Genomic DNA, 11,130 nt, shown 5'->3' with positions numbered 1-11,130 from the left:
GGTACCCTTGAGAAAGGAACACATCGGGACTTCTTGGGTGCTTATGATGTCTCTTTTTTTTTTTTTTTTGAGACGAGTCTCGCTCTGTCGCCCAGGCTAGAATGTAGTGGCGCGATCTCGGCTCACTGCAACCTCCGCCTCCCGGGTTCAAGCAATTCTCTGCCTCAGCCTTCTGAGTGGCTCGGATTACAGGCACCCACCACCACGCCCGGCTAATTTTTTTGTATTTTTAGTAGAGACAGGGTTTCACCATCTTGGCCAGGCTGGTCTTGAACTCCTGACCTTGTGATCCACCTGCCTCGGCCTCCCAAAGTGCTGGGATTACAGGCATGAGCCACCACGCCCAGCCCGTTGTCTCTTGATTAGAGCTGGTTATATGTGTGTTTGTTAAGTTTGCAAAAATTCATCAAGCTACACATGATCGAGCTATATAAGACATATGCACTTTTCTATTTATTTATTTATTTTTGAGACAGAATCTTGCTCTGTCACCCAGGCTGGAGTGCAGTGGGGCGATCTTGGCTCACTGCAACCTCCGCCTCCCGGATTCAAGCAATTGTCATGCCCCAGCTTCCCGAGTAGCTGGAATTACAGGTGTGCGCCATCACGCCCAGCTAATTTTTTTTTGTATTTTTAGTAGAGATGAGGTTTCACTATGTTGGCCAGGCTGGTCTTGAACTCCTGGCCTCACTCAAGTGATCCTCCCACCTCTGCCTCCCAAAGTGCTAGAATTACAGGTGTGAGTCACCAGGCCCAGCTGACATATACACTTTTCTATATTGTATCCTGTAATTTAATTGTTTTATGTTTTAAGAAAACATTAAAAATAAAAAGATAAATAGTCTCTCATACAGGAGAATTTCAAATAGTTTATGGAGATAATCCCTCCTCAAGGAGAAGGAGCGTAACCCCCGACTCCTTCGGTGTGGGCTGTGCATAGTGACTTCCTTCCAAAGGGTACAGTATGGAAAGGGGGGAAAGGAGTAACTTTACAGTGAAGAGACCTGACACGCACTACCTTAGCCAGGTGATCGAGGTCAACATCTACACCTGTAAGTCACATTGATAGGATGTAACCTTGATATGATGTGACAAGAATGGCACCTAACCTCCAAGGTCTTCCCTTCAACAAACCATAACCCCAGGCTTACCATGAGAAAAACATCAGGCACATTCCAATAGTGGGCATCCTACAAAATATCCGACCAGTACTCCTGAAAATTGCCAAGGTCATCAAAAACAAGGATATCCTGAGAAACTGTCACAGCCAAGAGGAGTCCAAAGAGACATGATGACTAAATGTCATGTGATATCCAATGGGTCCTGGAACAGGAAAAGGACATTAGGTAAAACGCACGGAAATCTAAGTAAACCATGAACTTTAGTTAATTAGAGAGACAGACAGAGAGAAAGAAAGTCTATTTTCTATAAAACTTGAGCTTAACCTCAAACCTCAACCTTTTTCATTGAGTCATCTGAACCCAATGGAGATAGGGACAGGAAACAACTTTCCTCTTCTCCCATTCATGGCCTTCAAACATGCTCTGTTCCTCTATTGGATTCCCCATCCATGTGCCTTGGCATCTTCACAGGTTGATCCCACAGTTTTCTCATTTTCAGGAATAAAAGCCCACTCCAGTCTAAATCAAAACTTCCCGCTCAAATCCATGCCGGGCACAGTGGCTCACACCTGTAATCCCAGCACTTTGGGAGGCCAAGGCAGAAGGATTGCTTGGGCCCAGAAGTTCAAGACCAACCTGGGCAACATGGCAAGACCTCCTCTCTACAAAAAAAAAAAAAAAAAAAAAAAAAAGTTTTAAAATAAAAAAATTAGCTAGGCATGGTGCACACACCTGTGGTTGTGGTCCCAGCTACTCCGGAGGCTGAGGCAAAAGGATTATTTGAGCTCAGGAGGTCAAGGCTGCAGTGAGCCATGATTGTGGCACAGAACCCCAACCTGGGTGACAGAGCAAGACTCTGTATCTAAAAAAAAAAAAAAAGATAGCAAACTTCCTTTTCACATCCAATTTAAGGCTTGTCCTCATCCTCCTCTTAGATCTGACTGAGATCTAGGTCCATATTAAAGACTCCTTTAGTACAACAAACACCATATATCCTCATATAAGTCCATGAATATCTGACATTTCTCGTATCTACTTTCTCTCGATTTATTGACAGATAGGTATACATTGTTTTAATTTTATGGGTACATAGTAAGTGTATATATTTATGGGATATATGAAATGTTTTGATACAGGCATACAATGTGAAATAAGCATTCATGGAGAATGGGGTATCCATCCCCTCAAGCAAAGATAAACCTTCGAGTTACAAACAATCCAATTATACTCTTTAAAGGTGTACATTTTTTTTTTTTTTTTGATACGGAGTCTCAGTCTGTCACCCAGGCTGGAGTGGAGTGGCACAATCTCGGCACACTGTAGCCTCCACCTCCCGAGTTCAAGCGATTCTTCTGCCTCAGCCTCCCGAGTAGCTGGGATCACAGGCATGCGCCACCATGCCTGGCTAATTTTTGTATTTTTAGTAGAGACGGAGTTTCACCAGGTTGGCCAGGCTGGTCTTGAACACCTGATCTCAGGTGATCCGCCCACCTCGGCCTCTCAAAGTGCTGGGATTACAGGTGTGAGCCATCACGCCTGGCCTACAGGTGTACATTTTTTAACAGAACCATTCAAAAGGAGGTTGCAGGGATCATGATACTTCCATGCTACAGCATTAATCTCCTAAGAATAAGGATACACTCACACATACCATGACACTCTGTTCACACCTGAAAAAATTTACATTTATTCCAGAATATTATCTAATCTCCAATCCAGGCTCCTCACATGTCCCCAATTGTCCCCAAAATGCCTTTTGTAGTTTTTTTTTTTTTTTGAGACGGAGTCTTGCTCTGTCACCCAGGCTGGAGTGCAGTGGCGTGATCTCGGCTCACTGCAAGCTCCGCCTCTCGGGTTCACGCCATTCTCCTGCCTCAGCCTCTCCAAGTAGCTGGGACTACAGGCGCCCGCCACCACGCCCGGCTAATTTTTTTGTATTTTTAGTAGAGATGGGGTTTCACCGTGGTCTCGATCTCCTGACCTCGTGATCCGCCCGCCTTGGCCTCCCAAAGTGCTGGGATTACAAGCGTGAGCCACTGCGCCCGGCCTGTAGATGTTTTTAAAAAATTTTATTTAAATGCCATATCTAATCGATATGGCAATCAAATGCAAATCCATATTGCATTTGGTTATGTCTCTTAGTCTTTTTGCATAAGGGGGGCCTCTCTTTAGAATGCAAAATCTTTACCATCTCTTCTTTTCCACTTGGGGACTTGGGCTGAAAATCAGGAGTGGCTGGAACATGCCCATTTACTGTTTGGTTTTGCAGGTTGTTGGAGGGTACTACAGAAGAACATCCTTCTGGAGAGGGGCCGTGAGCCTGGTTGGCCTACACTGAGTGCCCTGGCAGAGCTCTTCCTCATGTGTGCAGTGGGAAAGAAGCCCAGATCAGTCCAAAGGCCTAACCCCCACTCTCAGACCCTACCCTACTCTTCAGAGAAATAGGCTTCCTACACTGAACCCTGAAGAAAGCTGTACCTTCATCCCCAGGGACCCAGCACCCCTTCTGGCCTATCCCCAAAGAGTCACCCTGGGCCTTAGGTAGTAGGTGGAGCTGAGGGTTCATGGCCCAAGGCCAAGAGTTGATCCTTCCAACTTTGTTCAGTGATCCAGCTTTCATATTAGGTGATCAGGACAACCAGGCCAATCTGATAGGGGGTGGTGTTTATAAAAAGGCCACTCACCTACAGCCAGAAGCTCCAGACCAGCCACTACAACCCTGCTAATCTCGAGCACCTGCCTCTACAGGTACCGTTCTTGAAACCAATTTACAATCTCTCAGATCCCCAGCTATAGAACCTGGAAGCTAGTGGGGACAGAAAGATGAGGAGCCTGGGCTAGGTGTAGGGCGCCTGAGTTCCGGGCTTTGCTACCCAGCTCTTGACTTCTGTTTCCCCATTTTAAATGAGCAGTTTGGACTAAGCCATTTTTAAGGAGAGAGATGGGGAGGGCTTCCCCCTTAGCACAAGGGCAGCCCTGGCCCTGGCTGCAGCCCAACCTCAACCTCCAAGACTGTGAGGGGATGGGGACTCATCCCTGGAGGAGGTACCCTTCCTGTATTGATAAAGAGTGCCCTGGGGAAGGGGCATCACAGGCTATTTGAACCAGCCCTGGGACCTTGGCCACCTCAGTGTCACTGGGTAGGGGGAGCTCCTGGTCCCCTGGGTATATAGAAGGTATCAGCAGAAAGCCAGCACTGGCAGGGACTCTTTGGTACAATGCCCAGCATGCATGCTGTGCCAGGGGCTGACAAGGGTGCTGTCCTTGGCTTCCCTGTTTTGGAGTGGTCACTTGCGTCTACTCCAGCCCCAGAAGTGGAAACTGAGAAGATGTGTGGAGGAGAGAGCCAAGGTTCATGTTGGGAATCTTGAGGCTCCTTTCCAGCTCTCAGATTCTGTGATGCTCAAAGGGTGAGCTCTGGGGGCACAGGACACATGGTAGATGGATCTTAGTCTTTCTGGTATCCAGCTGGGAGCCAAGCACAGAACACGCATCATTGTTTATCAAATGACTGAGGAAATGAATGAATGAATGTCTCCATCTCAACCCTCAGCCTGATCCCTCCTTTTTTCCCTGTAGTTGGTACAGATGGCATTGTCCCGGTCTGTTCCCTTCTCGGCCACAGAGCTTCTCCTGGCCTCTGTCATCTTCTGCCTGGTATTCTGGGTGCTCAAGGGTTCGAGGCCTCAGGTCCCCAAAGGCCTGAAAAGTCCACCAGAGCCATGGGGCTGGCCCTTGCTCGGGCATGTGCTGACCCTGAGGAAGAACCCACACCTGGCACTGTCAAAGATGAGCCAGCGCTACGGGGACGTGCTGCAGATCCGCATTGGCTCCACGCCTGTGCTGGTGCTGAGCGGCCTGGACACCATCCGGCAGGCCCTGGTGCGGCAGGGCGACGATTTTAAGGGCCGGCCTGACCTCTACAGCTCCACCTTCATCACTGATGGCCACAGCATATCCTTCAGCCCAGACTCTGGACCGGTGTGGGCTGCCCGCCGGCGCCTGGCCCAGAACGCCCTCAACGCCTTCTCCATTGCCTCTGACCCAGCCTCCTCATCCTCCTGCTACCTGGAAGAGCATGTGAGCAAGGAGGCTGAGGCCCTGATCAGCAGGTTGCAGGAGCTGATGGCAGGGCCTGGGCACTTCGACACTTACAATCAGGTGGTGGTGTCAGTGGCCAATGTCATCGGTGCCATGTGCTTCGGACAGCACTTCCCCGAGAGCAGCGACGAGATGCTCAGCCTCTTGAAGAACACTCATGAGTTCGTGGAGGTTGCCTCCTCCGGGAACCCCGTGGACTTCTTCCCCATCCTTCGCTACCTGCCTAACCCTGCCCTGCAGAGGTTCAAGGCCTTCAACCAGAGGTTCCTGCGGTTCTTGCAGAAAACAGTCCAGGAGCACTATCAGGACTTTGACAAGGTGAGCCCGGGGTGCAGGTGGCAAGGGGCACCTTGCAGGACCTGGGTGCAGCCCCTCCCTCCCAGCTCCAGCATGACCACACAGCTGCTGTGTTGCCAAGGCCTAGGAAGGCTCTGGACACCTCAGACCAGCTGTGTGACCTGGAGCTGACTCTTCCCCTTCTCTGGGCCTCAGTTTCCTCACCTTTGAAGCCCCCCTCTCAGGGCTCCTCAAAGCCCCCAAGAAAAAAGCCCTGGAAATGGGGCCCTAGCAGAGTCCTACAATGTGGGAGGCCTATGAGTGAGAAAGATTTCATTCTGCAGAAACCTGAACCCCAATAGAGGCTAATCCCCAGCTCTGGTGTCGCGTTGCCTCCCTGTGTTCACACTAACCTTTTCCTCCTTTGAAATTGGACCCCTGGTGTTATTGGGAAGAAGGGTCAGTGGGGCATAAAATGACACTTTAAGCCATACCCAGGGCTGCTACCAGCTCCTGCTGCGAGCCGCAGCCCCCTGCCTAGAGACCAACTTGGGGGGATAGGGTGTATCCAGCCCCCAGGGACAGGCCAGGGGAGTGGAGCAACGTTCAGCCTTTGACCTTGGAAGTGCCAGAGGTGCCCCTAAGCTTGTACCCCCTCAGAACAGTGTCCAGGACATCACGGGTGCCCTGTTCAAGTACAGCAAGAAGGGGCCTAGAGCCAGCGGCGACCTCATCCCCCAGGAGAAGATTGTCAACCTTGTCAATGACATCTTTGGAGCAGGTAGGAGCCAGAACCCTGCCCCTCCATCCAACAATGCCTGCTGTTCACCCACAGCCTTGCCCAGCCCCTCGGTCCATCAAATAACCCGCCAACCCTACATCAGATGGTACAACATACTGAGATCTGGCTTGGGATCAGGATTTGAGCCTGGGCTATGCCACCAATTCCCAGTGGAGACACAGCAAAGTCCTTCTCCTCCCCTAGGCTTCGGTTTCCCCATCTGAACCATAAGGTGTTCTCTGGCCTGTAAGTCTAGGCCCCTGTAATTCCGGCAGCTAATTCTGAAACCTGTATCTCAAGTTTATGTTGAAGAGACCCAGCCTCTGTCCTCAGGAAACTCACAGGCTAGGGCAGAGAAAGCTAATGCGGGATACACACATAGCAGATACATGGGAAATGATGGTTTCCTTGTTTCTGTCTTCCTTCTTTCCTCACCTTACCCTACACGGTCCAGGATTTGACACAGTCACAACAGCCATCTCCTGGAGCCTCATGTACCTTGTGACCAAGCCTGAGATACAGAGGAAGATCCAGAAGGAGCTGGGTACATTGGGGCCCCCAACCCTATGGCCAGGAGAAGCCTGGAGACCCAGGTTGTTCGTTCAGTCTACAAACACCTGTTATGTGCCTACTGTGTGCAAGCCCTGGGCATACAGTAGTGCCTGCCCTTGCCTAGAAGATGTGGGAGGTTAGTGGGGTCTCAGACTTATGAATAGACAGTCTTACATAGAGTGACATGGGGTATAAGAGGGGATAATACATGGGGCAGTTAGGGCAGCCCCTGAGCTCTGCTTCTTCTCTGTGTTCTACAGACACTGTGATTGGCAGGGGGCGGCGGCCCCGGCTCTCTGACAGACCCCAGCTGCCCTACTTGGAGGCCTTCATCCTGGAGACCTTCCGACACTCCTCCTTCTTGCCCTTCACCATCCCCCACAGGTGAGGCCTGCTGGTTCTGCCCTCCCACCTCTGAAGTCCTTGACATGTTTTCTCTTCCTGGCTTCTCAGCCCTGGCCCTGACTCAGCATCTCCTTCCCGACCTCATTCCCCACATATCCCGACCTCAGTCTGCCCCCATCCAGTCCAAACATAATCTAACCCCCAGCTCTCAGGAGAAAGTTCCACTTGTGATCTCAGCGCTCATTCCCCTCTGTTCACATTCCCTCCCTCCCAGTGCCCTCTGTGCCAGCCAGGTCAGCCTCACCCTCACAAGCATGACCCTGCTGGCCTCCAATTTTGCTAACGCTGAACCTTCTGCCTGGAATGCCTTCTAGCCTCTTCTCTGACCACCAGAGTCCTACCCTTGCTCAAAGTCAATGCCGACGCGAGCTTCCTCTCCCCAGAAGCCTTTTGACTCATCCAGCTGGCACAGCTTCATTCCTGATGTCTTATAGGACTTAACAGCCATCAGCCCTTGATCATGCCCTGGAATTTTAACAATGTCAAGAGAGTTAGTGAGCATTTACTTTTGCCCAAACGTTATTCTAGTTATTCCTGCAGTAAGAGGCCTGAATCCCCAGCCAGGCTAGAAACTCCCTGGGGCTGGCCCAGGCTGCCTGCTGCTTTTTATTTTTTAATAGAAAATAGAAAAACATTTATCTGAAATTGCCTGCTGCTTGGCTCCAGAGAACAGCCAAGTGCGCAGCCAGGCACAAAGAGAAGTTTAGTAAATACTTGTTGAAGTTAAAGAACAGGAGGCAAGGAAGAGGGAGGATGATTCTACCTCTTCCCTGTTCCTCCCCTCCCCTCCCAGTGTAGGGGTGGAGATGGTGGTGGGCAGGCTATCTGGATGGGGTGGAGGTAGGAGCAACACATGCCCCAGCTTTCCAGCCCTGAGCCTCACAGCGCCTCTTCCCTCCTCAGCACAACAAGGGACACAACGCTGAATGGCTTCTACATCCCCAAGGAATGCTGTGTCTTCGTAAACCAGTGGCAGGTCAACCATGACCCGTGAGTACATACCCCTCACGGAAAAATGTGTGCAGGTTCAGCTGTCAGGAAGGCTGTTTGTCCCTGCTAGGAACTGTTTATATAATGAAAGGAGGGGATCTCAATTGCTATAGTCTGCTCTAAGTGATGATATTTACAAAGGTTTCACAAACTTTAGTGCACAGGAATCAACCAGGATGGCCAGGTGCGGTGGCTCACGCCTATAATCCCAGCACTTTGGGAGGCCGAGGCAGGTAGATCACTTGAGGTCAGGAGTTCGAGACCAGCCTGGGCAACATGGTGAAACCCTATCTCTACTAAAAATACAAAACAAAAGTTAGCCAGACATGGTGGTGCGCCTATAATCACAGCTACTCCAGGGACCGAGGCAGGAGAATTGCTTGAACTCTGGAGGCAGAGGCTGCAGTGAGCCGAGATCGCGCCACTGCACTCCAGCCTGGGTGACAGAGTGAGACTCTGCCTCAAAAAAAAAAAAAAAAATCAACCAAGACGTTTGTTTCAGCTGATGGTTCCCCCAGGATTCTACTGTGGTATCTAAGGTGGGGTACCTCAGGCGATTCTGATGTGAATGGCTCAGAGACCTCTCTTTGGAAAGCCCCACTTTAGTGTATAGGTAGGGGAACCATATAATTTACCATCCACACTGGGACATCTGAGTGTGAAAATGCTATCAATGTTTATGCTAGTCATCATTACTCCAAAACAATAAACATAAGCCAAGACATACTGTTGAGGCCCCTTAGGAGGCATATTTTGAGTAGGATGAAGAAACGTATGTCTTTCTTTCTTTTTCTTTCTTTCTTTCTTTCACTTTAATTTTTAAATAGAGACAAGGTCTTCCTATGTGGTCCAGGCTGGTTTTGAACTCCTGGGCTCAAGGTATCTTCCTGCCTCAGCCTCCCAAAGTGCTAGGGTTACAGGTGTGAGCCACCAAACCCAGCCCGTTTTTCTTCTTTTAATTTCTTTTAGATAAAGCATTATTTAAAGTAAATTAATATTAAAAGGCACTATCTTTAAGGCTTGTCATTTTAGAGAGAGCTTTGTGAAAAGAATAAGCATCAGGCCAGGTGTGGTGACTCATGCCTGTAACCCCAGCACTTTCGGAGACCGAGGAAGGTGGATCACTTGAGCTCACGAGTCTGAGACCAGTGAAACCCCGTCTCTGCAAAAAAAAAAAAAAAAATACAAAAATTAGCCGGATATGGTGCCTGTAGTCCCAGCTACACGGGAGGCTCAGGTGGGCGGTTGGCTTGAGCTGGGGAGGCAGAGTGCAGTGAGCTGAGATAGCACCACTGTACTCCAGCCTGGGTGATAGGAGCCAGAGGGTGCTTCAAAAAAAAAAAAAAAATGAAGAGAAAAGAAAAGAAAAGAAAAAGAAATAAGCATCAAAGTTCAGTTTGGTTCCTTCCCACTTACCCTTCATTGCTTTCAACGTGTCCTCACACTTGTGTTCTCAACGGAAGTCTCCCTCCTCCAGGCACCTCCTCCCAAGGCCTCTCTAGCCCTGAGGTCCCATCTCCTCTGTTCCTCTTGCAGGGAGCTGTGGGAGGACCCGTCTGAGTTCCGGCCCGAGCGGTTCCTCACCGCAGATGGCACCGCCATTTACAAGCCCTTGAGTGAGAAGATGATGCTGTTTGGCATGGGCAAGCGCCGGTGTATCGGGGAGGTCCTGGCCAAGTGGGAGGTCTTCCTCTTCCTGGCCATCCTGCTACAGCAACTGGAGTTCAGCGTGCCGCCGGGCGTGAAAGTCGACCTGACCCCCATCTACGGGCTGACCATGAAGCACGCCCGCTGTGAACACGTCCAGGCGCGGCTGCGCTTCTCCATCAAGTGAAGACACCACCATGCTGAGGCCAGGGAGCGAGTGGGGGCCAGCCACGGGGACTCAGCCCTTGTTTCTCTTCCTTTCTTTAAAATAAAAAAATATATATATATATAGCAGCTTTATGGAGATATAATTCTTATGCCGTATAATTGACCTTTTTTTTTTTTTGTCTGAGACAGAATCTCACTCTGTCACCCAGGCTGGAGTGCAGTGGCGTGATCTCAGCTCACTGCAACCTCTACCTCGCAGGTTCAAGCAATCCTCCCACTTCAGCCTCCCAAGCACCTGGGATTACAAGCATGAGCCACTACGCCTGGCTGATTTTTGTAGTTTTAGTAGAGATGGGATTTCACCATGTTGGCCAGGCTTGTCTTGAACTCCTGACCCCAAGTTATCCACCTGCCTTGGCTTCCCAAAGTCCTGGGATTACAGGTGTGAGCCACTACATCCAGCCTAACTCACATTCTTAGTGTCGAATGACTTCTAGTGTAGAATTGTGCAACCATCACCAGAATTAATTTTATTATTGTTATTATTTTTGAGATAGAGTCTTGCTCTGTTGCCAGGCTGGAGTGCAGTGGCATCATCTCAGCTCACTGCAACCTCTGCCTCCCTGGTTCAAGTGATTCTCCAGCCTCAGCCTCAGCCTCCCAAGTAGCTGGGACTGCAGGCACACACCACCACGCCTGGCTAATTTTTGTATTTTTAGTAGAGACGGGTTTCACCATGTTGGCTAGACTAGTCTCAAACTCCTGACCTCAAGTGATCTGCCTGCCTCAACCTCTCTCAAAGTGCTGGAATTACAGGTGTGAGCCACCGCGCCCGGCCCACAATTAATTTTAGAACATTTTCATCACCCCTAAAAGAAAGCCTGCACCCATTAGCAGTCCCTCCACATTTCCCCCTAGCCTGCCTCCCCTGCCTCACCAGCCCTGGCAACTACTAATCTACTTTCTGTGTCTATGGATTTGCCTTCTCTAAACATTTCATATAAATGGAATTACACAATGAGTGGTCTTTTGTGACTGGCTTCTTTCATTTAGCACAATGTTTTCAAGGCTCATGTGTGTTGTGGCGTG

At 49.8% G+C, this 11,130-nt stretch overlaps 2 protein-coding genes across 3 annotated transcripts in view; one reads left to right on the top strand and one right to left on the bottom strand.

Moving 5' to 3' along the window:
* The window catches only part of CYP1A1 (cytochrome P450 family 1 subfamily A member 1), a 35,759-nt gene extending 25,874 nt beyond the window's left edge, over nucleotides 1-9,885 (bottom strand). For both annotated transcript variants that reach the window (XM_055277783.2, XM_055277786.2), the window contains exons 1-2: nucleotides 9,643-9,885; nucleotides 1,152-1,323 (exon numbers count right to left, since the gene is read on the bottom strand). The gene's annotated coding sequence lies outside the window, so the exon portion shown is untranslated. The remainder of the gene's footprint in view (nucleotides 1-1,151; nucleotides 1,324-9,642) is intronic.
* On the top strand, nucleotides 4,710-10,060 carry CYP1A2 (cytochrome P450 family 1 subfamily A member 2). Its single transcript, XM_055277790.2, has 6 exons — nucleotides 4,710-5,540; nucleotides 6,159-6,279; nucleotides 6,734-6,823; nucleotides 7,092-7,215; nucleotides 8,140-8,226; nucleotides 9,763-10,060. Exons 1-6 carry the CDS (start codon nucleotides 4,710-4,712, stop codon nucleotides 10,058-10,060), a joined length of 1,551 nt encoding a protein of 516 aa, XP_055133765.2.
* The last annotated feature ends 1,070 nt before the right edge of the window (nucleotides 10,061-11,130 follow it).

Source organism: Symphalangus syndactylus, chromosome 5, assembly GCF_028878055.3.
Source record: "Symphalangus syndactylus isolate Jambi chromosome 5, NHGRI_mSymSyn1-v2.1_pri, whole genome shotgun sequence".
NCBI classification, from domain to species: Eukaryota; Metazoa; Chordata; class Mammalia; order Primates; family Hylobatidae; genus Symphalangus; species Symphalangus syndactylus.
The sequence above is the reverse complement of the archived record's forward strand: the minus strand, read 5'-3'. Positions and strand labels throughout refer to the sequence as shown.

Coding starts and splice junctions, on each gene's coding strand:
- CYP1A2 (XM_055277790.2), top strand. CDS start 4,710: ATGGCATTGTCCCGGTCTGTTCCCTTCTCGGCCACAGAGCTTCTCCTG. Junction 6,824..7,091: donor GAAGATCCAGAAGGAGCTGG/GTACATTGGGGC, acceptor TGTGTTCTACAG/ACACTGTGATTGGCAGGGGG. Junction 8,227..9,762: donor TGGCAGGTCAACCATGACCC/GTGAGTACATAC, acceptor TTCCTCTTGCAG/GGAGCTGTGGGAGGACCCGT.